Below are 11,593 nucleotides of genomic sequence, written 5' to 3'. Positions count from 1 at the left end.
GGGGGTACCAGAATCACAAATAATAAATAAAAAACCCAAAAATCGTACCAAACTATCGGTATATTTGAATAAAAAATAGGTATACATCGATCTATCGATGGCGCCCCGAGGTTTCTTCCAGCTCTAGCAGTCCGCCCCATCACCAAACGTAGAATAACTTTCGGCCCGTAGAGACAAATGTGACATTTGTTTCTTTGATGCGTTGCCATCGAAATTCTCTGTCCTCTTCGGCCTGATGCAAGTAACAAATTCAAGTAAAGGCAAATTCTCCTTGTAATCGAGAGCGAGTCTTCATCGTGAATTGTGGCCATTGCGTACCGAACCGCGTGAGACGAGAGCGACGAGAGCCAGCGAAATTGGTTGCGAAGAAGGAAGAGGAGAGGGATCTCGAGCACCCAGGAAAATCTCCATCCACCACCTCCACGTCCACGGGCCCCCAGTATTCGCAAGTGGTAACAGGGCCGCGTTTGCGTTTCGCCGGTGAGTCCAAAATAAGATAATGCACTCTATACATATCTGTACCCTTATCTATAAGATATTCATAAGGCTAATTCTAAGTGCGTGTGCTCGGGCTCAAGCTGGTTCCTCCAATTCCTCATGTGAACGCGGGACATGCAAAAACAAAAAATCAATACCGCTCGCCTGCTATATGCAGTTTCTTCTTTTTTTTGGAGCTCGGGGTTTTACGGCTTTCTGCATGGATTTTTCCTTGACCTCTTCAATTGCGCGAAACTACCTTTAGCAGCAATATAAATATTTCACCCCCAAAATGGTTGGGCAAAAACAAACAACTAATTGCTTAAAAAACATGGTAAAAATGTCGTGATGTCATTTCCTGACATGCTTTTTTGCCAGCCCTTTTTTGGATTTTAGTCGCATAGAAAACGAGTATGTTATAATAATCGGGTCAGGCAATGGGGCTCCATTTGGTTTTATGCATATGTCGGCTCTCTGTTTCTATCAGTTTTTCAGGGGTTGGTTCTACCCTTGCTTATAGATAACGTTTGGCCCAAATGTAATTTTTACACCCTCAAGAGGTGATTTCCTGTAGCAGTATTATATCCAAAAAAGTGAAACAAGTGATTTTTACGTTATACTCTTTTTTGAGTAAAAAAGTGAAAGAGATCTTGAATTCTTAAGCAGTGAAACAATGATATATGCAGATATGATGGATATATTCCGTCCTCTCAGCAAAAAAAAGTTCCGCAAAATTAATTTGATAGGAGTTGTCGCAGTGCTTGCACTTTGAATTCTCTTCTGATAATCTGCATGTCTGAGCGTAAACACTTTTTAAGGATTATTCTGAAATTTTCCGAAATTGTAATATTTGGAACTCTTTTCTCATCCGGGTGTTAAACTAAATTAGGTTTTAGGCTATAAATTTCAATGTGATTTTTGGGCTTAGAGCCGATTTTTAGTTAACCATGCGAAAGAGGAAAGAGGCCTTGAAAGAATCCTATCCACACTTTTTATAAAGTCCATACTTAAAAACTCTGCAACGACTTTGCAACGATTTGTATTTCACTGCGACTGGAAAAAGTGGATTACAACTAACCAACTTTTACAGTTGGCATAACCTATAGTAATATTAAGGTAGTCAAATTTATTTTCGTAATGGAATTTAAAAATGTATATTTGAAAAATACACAATTTTCTTTTAATTTACATAAGGCTTGTTTAATTATGAGCTTAAATCGATATAGTCGATTTCAGTTTTTGTCAAAGTGGAATCAAAACACAAATTAATTAAATTGCTACCTAAAACATCTAATGTTTTTTTATCAAGTCAAAATGATCCCAATTTTGATTGCTCTCAGCGTAGAAATCAAATCCATTGATTTATATTTACGAAGCGTTTAAATGCTATTTTAAAAGTTTTAAAAAACTTGTTTTTGTACAACAAGCTGAAGATAAAATCAAAAATTCGTTGATTTTATAAGGTATGATGAGCTTTCTAAAATAAGAATTGGAAGTGGGCTAGGAATGTGAACCCTCTTCTATTCCTTAAAGGTTAATACCCTTGGATAGTATTGGATAAAAGGAAATACATTTCGTTTCTTTGAGTCTCTTTTTCAATGAGCTCTTTAAAAGTTACGTTTAGAATATTCTTTTTGAAACGAAAAATCTTGAAATTTCCGAAACCATATATGATATGGGTATCGCAATTGCGCCCCCTCATGGTTTGCAGAATGCTAATAAATGGCCCACACTCCAGCTAAGTGAATATACAATGCATCAATTAAATTCAATGCTTTTCAAAACCGTATTACAGACTTGACTTCTTTGTGTTTCAATATATTCCACTTTAGATTTAGTGCTCTATCGCTAGCTCATAACATAACTGCATGGAATTTTATATTATTTTATTGCCCAAATAATGTATCAAAAATGCTGTGGCGGTTGAAATGTTCGTCATGAATTTCCACGGCTTTTTGATTCCTGTGACGACATTATTAGCAATCCCATTGCTCCCTAATGGACAAATTTAAAACTGCTGTTTCCCATTACTTTAAGAAATGTAGTATTTAATAACTGTTTTTAGATTTCTAAGAAAAGACTGATTAGCTTAAGAGTAATTTTTGGTTATTACATGTATAAATTTTACATAAAATCATTTTTTCCTTCAATTTTATAGCAACGCAAAATCTGAAATCAAAACCAAAATCAAATTTGTACCGGTTGGTAAAAATAAATATTACTCCTGCGAGCCACATGCACATTAATTGATGTTCAACGGTATCACAAACACAAGATGAATACCAAAAACATGCAAAACGATCCCATGGATGGGACAAAATTTCTTGAGATCTTGTCAACAATATCATTGGGAGAAATATTACAATTTGAGTTCCGCAATAACCCATCAAAAAAATGGCAGTTATTGATAACCGCCACAGACGGAAAGTACGTTTGTAATATTTGCCATGTTGTCCAATTCGGTGACAAGAATTTGTTTAGCCACCTTTGTGGTAAAAAACATAACGCAGTAATGGTATCTGAACAACAATTACAAATAAGAGCTAGGACCGCTGGTGCTCCACAGAAAGCGGTTTCAGAACCCGTTAAAAAAGCACCGCCAAACCCCAATAATAACCAAAACAGCTTGTCCCCCGTTGTTAAAAATCCCGTGGCTCCCAACAAAAATGTTCAAAATAGCAATAACACTAATACTGCGGTCAAGCCGACAGCTGGAAGTCCAGCTGTAAAAGCTCAACCCATTCAAAAGAAATTTCCAGCTCCTGGCGTGAACGCTCAAAAAGTTGCTAGCCCTAATTCCGGTATAAATTCACCCATTAAAAAGAATATTCCAGCCAATAACCAAACACTTCAAAAAAATATTCAAGGCAATAATACACCCACTCAAAAAAATACTTCAGGAAATAATATTCCCGTTCCAAAAAATACTTCAGGAAATAAGACACCCGTTCAAAAAAATACTTCAGGAAATAATACACCCATTCAAAAAAATCCTGCAGTAAATAATACACCCATTCAAAAGAAAATTGTAGGGAATACTCCACCCACTCCAAGGAATATCCCAGTTATTGGTACGAACACACAGAAAAAACCCAACCAAAATGCGGGAAATAATCAAGTTAAGAAACCTGTTGCTAATGTGGCGAACACACCAAACTCTGGAGTCAAGAAGGGATTACAGTCAATTACACCTGGCACAGCGGTTAATTCGAACATTTCAAAGAACACAGACGGTCCTGGGCCCAAGACTACTGAAGGCAATACTAATTCTCAGCCCAAACCTATGAATAAACCTGGTCAAAATGCACAGCCCCCCTCAAAAATTCAGACCCAACCACAATCCCCAGCTCAAACAAAGCCACAGCCGATCAAAACTGTGCAGAATGCTAAACCGAAGACAGCGAATCCAGATATTGTCAAGAATCCGCTGGCCACAAAAATTACTTGTGTACCGTTGGCCAAGCTAATCAGCTCAAATCCTGAGCCGCCCGATGAAGAGGCCGATGTCATAATTGTTGAAGACAAACCAAAAGAGGTTCCAAAAAGGCCGGAAGCTCAGAAAAATGCAGTCCCAGTTCAAGCTACAAAACCAATTAGTTCGATCCCCGTTCAAACAACAAAGCCGAATACTTCGATACCCAATCAAGCAACGAAACCGAATACTTCGAATGTAGTCAAAAATCCAACCAGAAGTGTTGTGCCCCCTGTTCGGCAAAATATAAGTAAGGCAATAGCACCTTCTTACGCTGCTCCAAAGGATTATGCACCAACTAGATACACTGGTGGCACATTTGAATCCAGGCGACAAAATGATGTAATGGGTCTCGTTGGGGTTGAGTACGTTTTGAAAATAGTAAGGAACCTGGCCGATAGGCATCCGAGATACCAATGTTGTTTATGTGAGATCACTTCTGATGAGCAATCGATGCACAACCACTTGTTGGGCTACAACCACCGTCTAAAGTATTTTGACAAGCATTTCCCGACTGCAATGCGTCAGTACCGTCAGTATGTTGCCCAGGTGCCGGAGGGCGAAGTCTGCAAAATAATGATGCCCATTTTTGATAAGCTTGCAATGGCCATTGAAACCCATCACGGTCGAAAAACTTCCCACCTGTGCTATGAACATGAATACAATAAGGATCGCCAAGCTTGTTTCTCTGAGGTGTATAATAGAAAGCATTCATCAGAAAAGATGGGGCCGTCGTTCACCCATGTCGTTGACGCCAAAGAGGTTGACGAATTAATTGAAAATGCTAGGAACAATATACAGCCCTTGATGAACATGGAAAATCCGAATCCGTATTACATTCCACCATACGGATCTCAGGCTCCGCCTAATTATGTCCGCTACAATAATGCGCCGCCAAAGAATACAGCCCAGCCTGTTGATGACGAAACGCACAAACGTATGGTTGAGAACTTCCTCAGGGACACCAGAAAAACTTCGGGCGATGTCCAGAAGCCCCGAAACCCAAAACGAAACCGTTCAAGGTCCAATTCGCCGGTTCAGAGGAAGAGAGTCACCCAGAAAAGGCATTGGAATGTGGAGCGCAGATCAGTGTCTCCCTTGCGCGATGGGGACATTTGGCAGGCATACCGCCACATGGTGGATCTCAAGGTGCGTGATCTAAACGTGAACTTTGACACATACAAATCTGACCCGGAACTGCATCCGAACTATCAGACAGAGTGGCAAATGTTTTGGAAGCGCCGCAAGGATGAACTTACACAGGCTGGTATCAATCATCGTTCTTATAACTTCCAGAACGAATGGATTCATTTCTTTAATGCGCGTATCGAAGAATTGTACAATCAAGAAATTGAAAACATCAAAATAAAATGCCGCGAAAGGCTGTGTTTGCCAATGACCAATAACGAACTAGCCAACGAAAAGTATCACGTTCATTTGCCCCAAACTACCGAGTCCGAAATGAGTAATCCCGAATCTAACAAAAGTCCTGAGAAAATGCCCACGGAAGTGGATCCTCCTATTGTGGAGCCACCGAATGTAATTCACGTCCTTCGTCTTTTAACTGCTTTGGAGAACTACCTTGGAAGTTTGGGTCCTTTCATTACAGAAATGCTTGTAAAAGCCTTGCAAACCCAGAAGATTTATCCAGAAAAAGTCCACTCTTTAATTTTGACAGCTGAAAACTGTGCTATTTTGGAAACAGTAAAAGAAAAGTTTACAGGTCTCCTGATCTCCCAAATTTATGATCCCGCTAAGGAACGGGCTTTGAAGAAAGCGATTAATGACACCGAACTTTTGCTTCAAGAAGCCAGTAAACATAACATTCCCAATAATACCGCCCAGCGGATTGAGAAACCAGATTTGCCGATTGCTAACAAGAATCCGTATAGCCCCGACAAGCCATTGGATAAAACTGAGCTTGCGGCCAAGCTGGCTTCTTCTCTAATGTCCCAAGGCAAAACCTCGATTAACCGCGAAGAACTTCAGAAAATACTTCAAGTATATAACATGATTGAGCAGAAGAAACGACAGGACATACCCTCTACCAGTTCGGTAAATTCTGTGCCCAGCGCATCCAATAACTTGATCCCGAACACAAATAACAATGGTAACTTGTTGACACAACCCTCGACTAGAAATTTAAACTTTGCGAACAATGCAAACAACTCTAACAACGCGACCAGTATGTATACTGGTCAAAACTACTCCGGAAATGTGGCTCGCTTTAACAACCAACAAAACACTAACACACCTAACACCTTAACATCAAGCGCGTATCCGACTGATCGTGGATTTGGCGGATCTGGCGGATACCAAAGCGGTCAATTTGGCACTGGAGTACCGGCAATTAATCCAAGCAGCGTTTTGCGAAACGATTTAACTACGTCGTCGCTGTTCAACTTCAACACCAATTTGAACCCATCTTACAACCTTAACCGGAGGAGCACTAATTTTTAATAGATAGCATATAAATGAATTAGAAATATACACGAAATTTACATGGAATCCTTATTAATGTAACCACATAATTTTCAAATCAGCTACATTCATTGAAATTTGTACAACATTTGAGCAATGTAATGTAAATAAATCGATTTTATAATTGAAAAAAAGTTCTTCTTAATTATTATAATAAATGGTAGAAGTTAGTTTAGTTAAAATAAAGTATTCCCTTGAATAAGAACAACAATTTCGTTTTTTTTTTTAGCTTTATAGTAACATTTATTATATAGACAATTTTTCATGCACAAAACAGGTTTTTTTTTTGAATTCTTTGTACTGCACTTAAAATATACTTTTATAAAAATCAAATAAACTTTCGTTTGTGTTATTGGCCAAAATATAAATATAACAGTTAAGAATTTTTCCGTGTTGTGCTGACTGTCTTGAAACCAGATACCACATTTTTGTAAATCATACATCCAGTTAATGGAAAAAATGATACGGAAGAACTGTGTGTCTGGCAATTCGGTCTATTAGATTATAGAAGTAGATCAGTAAGCAAATACATACAGCGCATGGACCATCTCTTAGAATTTATTCCGAACATCAGGAGGTAGCAATACCAGCAGCGTACGTCAGGAGGAAAATCCTAACTTGGAGGAGGAAAATGTACTGTAAGGATACTTTAAATATTTATATACATGGAAATTTATGGACAACATTGAGACTGATGGCTGCCCTCATTTAAGGTACATAGAAGCTAGACACCTTCCTCCCCTATTACTATAATGGCTATCATATTCGACGCTGGAAAATGATCTTCGAATTGCTGAAAAACTTTCTGTTTTTAGCTTACTACGAATTTCTTTCGATCTTTAATATGCACTTTTAGATCAACCTTCTTTAAAAACCGCAAAACCCTTTGCGGTGGAGTACTCTACGTTGCAAAAGGTACGCATTAAATAAAAGTTACTAAATAACATTATACACATATTTAAAGCATTTTTTTTATGGAAAAAAGTAATTGACACTTAATTATGTTTTACTTTTTATTGCGGTTACCGTGATGTATTTAAACAAATTCAAAAACCTGTGTAAATAATGCAAAAGTCTTGGTGAAGGTTATCACTTTGCTGTGAATTCGTCTTTCTACTTCCGGAGGAATTATTACCTTATCAAATGGATTTACCAACTGATTTCAACAGGATCCAAAGTGAAAATGTTGAATCTGTTGTTTCATAAGCAAACGGATCAATTTATCAAAATCTCGCCGATAAAAATGTTGCTTTTTGTTGATTTTGTAGATATTGCTATTATCTCCATTTGTATGCGATATCAACCGAACCCGTTGACTTTTATCAGAATGGTATGACTGACCATATCCGAAGCTGCGGTGTGTCAGTCGACCTTGAGGCATATTCTTTTTTGTTCCAACGTTTATAACAATCATTTAATAATTTTAAACCAGTTAAGCCATAGCCTTGATCAACAAAAAGATTTCCCTTCTATAAGTGTTACATGAATGTTTTCTTATTTTTTTTTATTCTACCATTTCAGGAGTCGTTATGCCGTCTTCATTGTGTGATGCACTCACAAATTCTTCGTAAGTTGTAAACTTTCTCTATTTTTTACTTATGAAACGTAATGATGATTCTATACATTTTGTATTTTACAAATAAATATTTAATTTACAATGTTCTAAAAAAATTTATTTTTTTTTGTAGAATCAATTTTGATTATCAAAAAGAAGATGATTGGATAACGAGTGGAAAGCTGGGTTCGCGCGAAGCAGTTTTGGTTTTTAGAACGAATATTCTTAATCCGAAAATACGCAAGACATTATCTGAGAAGTCCTCTGCACAAGCGTTATCGGAAACAAAGGATAATGTAGAAGAACCCGTTCCATGCCAAAAGAAATCGGAGCAAAAAGAACCCACTTCTTCAGAAACAAGTAGCAAGGAAGCTCTAAGCGGTTCGACGCAGCAAAAGATTTATTTATTGAAAACCCCGCAACAATGTGATAAATCGGATAAATTAACTTTTTCTAGCCCTTTTAAGAAGATACTTAACCGATATTCATCGAGTGATACGTCCATTTCTAGTGAAGGTGAAGAGCCGGCACATAGTAGAGAATGCACATCGCGTGTACTTAAGACCAGTCAGAATACCATTAATATTAAATTAGCTGCAGACTTATCGAAGGAAAGTGGATACGAGTCTACAGCACCTGCCAAATCAATTTCAAATACTGAAGTAAGCGAAGAAGATCCGGAGGTGACAAGCGAAGACGACGACGAATATGGTGTTAACATGCCTGCCTTTAAACTCAAAATTACCTATAAATTCCATCAAACGGAAACCAAGTTGCTAAGAAAGCTATTCAATGTCCACGGCCTTACTGAAATTCAGGGTGAAAGTAATAATTTTAATTTACTTTGGACTGGTGTTCATATGAAATTAGATATTGTGAGAAATTTGGCGCCGTATCAGAGAGTTAATCATTTCCCAAGGTAACTATAATCCATATACGTGGTTATTAAAATGTTAAATTGATTTTTGTACCATAGATCCTATGAGATGACCCGCAAGGACAGACTATATAAGAACATTGAACGCATGCAACATCTTCGGGGAATGAAACATTTCGATATTGTGCCACAAACATTTGTCCTGCCAATAGAATCCCGAGATTTAAGTATAGCCCATAACAAGCATCGCGGACCATGGATAGTAAAGCCTGCGGCATCCAGCCGGGGAAGAGGAATATTTATTGTGAATTCGGTAATTTTAAAAACAATTTGTAATATCATTAATAATATTAGTTAAATGTCTTTATTTTAGCCAGATCAAATACCCCAAGATGAGCAGGCCGTAGTCTCAAAGTACATAGTGGATCCGCTGTGCATTGATGGTCACAAATGTGATTTGAGGGTATACGTCCTAGTGACGTCCTTCGATCCCCTTATTATTTATCTATTCGAAGAGGGCATCGTGAGGTTGGCCACAGTCAAATACGATAGACATGCGGATAACCTGTGGAACCCATGCATGCACCTCTGCAATTACAGCATTAATAAGTACCATTCTGATTACATAAGGAGCTCCGATGCTCAGGATGAGGATGTAGGCCATAAGTGGACGTTGTCCGCTCTTTTAAGGCACCTGAAACTCCAGAGTTGTGATACACGGCAACTAATGCTGAATATAGAAGATTTAATTATTAAGGCTGTGCTAGCCTGTGCTCAATCCATTATTTCGGCCTGCAGAATGTTCGTTCCCAACGGAAACAACTGCTTTGAACTGTATGGATTCGATATATTAATCGACAATGCACTGAAGCCATGGCTGCTGGAAGTCAATCTATCGCCGTCAATGGGTGTGGATAGTCCTTTGGATACGAAGGTTAAGTCATGCCTGATGGCTGACCTGTTGACGTGCGTGGGTATCCCAGCCTATAGTCCAGAAATGAGATCTCACTATGACCAAAAATGGTCACGATTCCGCAGTTCAAGCTGCCAAAGGCAGGCAACCCTGCCCAGCGTCTCACAAAAGACTAAAAAAACGAAGAAAAAGGGTGCCCCCATTAATATTAATTTAACCGGCGAAGAGCAGCGCATATTGCGCAATGCACGCCTACAGTATTCTCGTCGTGGTGGATTCGTACGCATCTTTCCTACGGATGACTCAATGCAGCGGTATGGTAACTTCCTCGATTCTGCTAATGGCATTCCAATTTCCACGCCGACTGTACAGAGTCAGACATTCCAAACGCCGATTGTGCAGCACAACTACAACCAGATGCTTCACCAAAATTTATACTGCAAGGATGGCCGGCAGAAGCTTGACGATAATTCGGAAGCTGAGCGTATTTGGCAATACGAAAGAGCCTTGGAGACTGATTCGGAAATTCCGTTTGTCAAGAAGCCCACGGTGGAGAAGTGCGAGGAGGAGGGCAGGAGGTTGCGGAAGGTGATGCTTAAGAAAATTTCCAATGGATCAGAATTGACTCCGTTTCAAGCCCGACAAACTTTTAGTATTTATTTGGAATCGGTTCTACGGCGCCTAACCGAAGATCCGAAGGACAATCATGAGAAAATAATTCTCAAGTTTTTAAACAAATTTGGTGGGTCTGTAAAACCGCCCGTAATTTTCCGGAACATGCAAACCATTAAGGTGGCCAGCAAGGCCCGGTCGGCAATGGTGGCGAAGCTACTGGGCGACTTCCTGGAGAATTACAAAAGGGACACGGAGGCCTATGTGGACTCGTTCGATCACTTTGGGATGATACCATCCAGTGCCTACAATCAGTTTCTAATGCACGCCCAAGAGTCAGATTTGGAGGCAGTGCTGACACTTCACACCAATGTAACCGGGATCATGCCCTTCCTCTACAACCGATGTGGACTGTCAGTGCCACCTACGCCCCCGATTCCGTCGGGCCTGCACGGGTTCCTGAGAGCCCTCCCCTCCATGGTGAACCCCTCCGGCATGGCCAGGGAACTCAGCAAGTACGATGGTTATTTCAAGAGCTACGACAAGGAGAAGATATTTCTATGAAGTCGGAAATCGCTGGGAGATCTTAAACTAAATAGCTAATTTGTCAAGCTTTTGTCCAGTCATCCTACTGTAGTAAGTCTAATTATTTTTGTATTCAAATTTTCGCATTAAGGCAGAGGCTTAAGCAAATAAATATTTATCGATAAACAACGATTACTCAAATGTAATTTTTGAAACGCTTTATTAAAAACGAGATAGCTTTTATATATTTAAAAAAGGTCAAATTTTTCTGCCCACACAACTCATAGCTTTAAAAATAAAATATACTTTCAACGCCAAAGATATATGAAATCGATACTTCGAAAATAAATGTGAAATGCACAAAACTAAACCTATAACTGCATTTTGTTTTGAGGATTTATTTTTATTGTGGGGCTTGGCAGTTGATTTAGATGAGATGCAGAAAACTGCCAACAGGTGGCGATGAAAAGGATGCTGTATAATTGATAATTCTAATTTGATTTTATTTTTGACTATCCTTAAGAGTTGTGAAGATGATATTGTAAGAACTAAAGTTAGCCTGCCAGGAAAGATAATTTATTTTGTAAAATTTATATACAATAAGGATTGACCATCACAATAAAGTTTATACAACAATTACATGTGGCAACGTTTTATAGGTATTGTGGTAAGAATTTGGTT

General features: G+C 38.8%; 2 protein-coding genes and 1 long non-coding RNA gene across 3 annotated transcripts; 2 read left to right on the top strand and 1 right to left on the bottom strand.

Annotated features, from left to right (window-relative positions):
- Nucleotides 1–260: 260 nt before the first annotated feature.
- On the top strand, nt 261–6,564 carry LOC108005043 (uncharacterized). The gene is made up of 2 exons (XM_017068181.4): nt 261–480; nt 2,636–6,564. The coding sequence occupies exon 2, from the start codon at nt 2,753–2,755 to the stop codon at nt 6,407–6,409; it is 3,657 nt and encodes a 1,218-aa protein (XP_016923670.4). The 5' UTR covers nt 261–480; nt 2,636–2,752; the 3' UTR covers nt 6,410–6,564.
- TTLL5 (Tubulin tyrosine ligase-like 5) lies at nt 345–11,282 on the top strand. Its single transcript, XM_065866525.2, has 5 exons — nt 345–480; nt 7,952–7,997; nt 8,119–8,904; nt 8,962–9,175; nt 9,236–11,282. The coding sequence occupies exons 2-5, from the start codon at nt 7,960–7,962 to the stop codon at nt 10,949–10,951; spliced, it is 2,754 nt and encodes a 917-aa protein (XP_065722597.2). The 5' UTR covers nt 345–480; nt 7,952–7,959; the 3' UTR covers nt 10,952–11,282.
- Nucleotides 6,647–8,119, bottom strand: LOC118877686 (uncharacterized). Its single transcript, XR_005014424.3, has 2 exons — nt 6,965–8,119; nt 6,647–6,911 (listed from the first exon to the last, which is right to left on the bottom strand). It is a non-coding gene; the product is annotated as an uncharacterized lncRNA (long non-coding RNA).
- Nucleotides 11,283–11,593: the final 311 nt, after the last annotated feature.

Source organism: Drosophila suzukii, chromosome 3 (assembly GCF_043229965.1).
Source record: "Drosophila suzukii chromosome 3, CBGP_Dsuzu_IsoJpt1.0, whole genome shotgun sequence".
In the NCBI taxonomy this organism is placed as follows: Eukaryota; Metazoa; Arthropoda; class Insecta; order Diptera; family Drosophilidae; genus Drosophila; species Drosophila suzukii.
The sequence above is the reverse complement of the archived record's forward strand: the minus strand, read 5'-3'. Positions and strand labels throughout refer to the sequence as shown.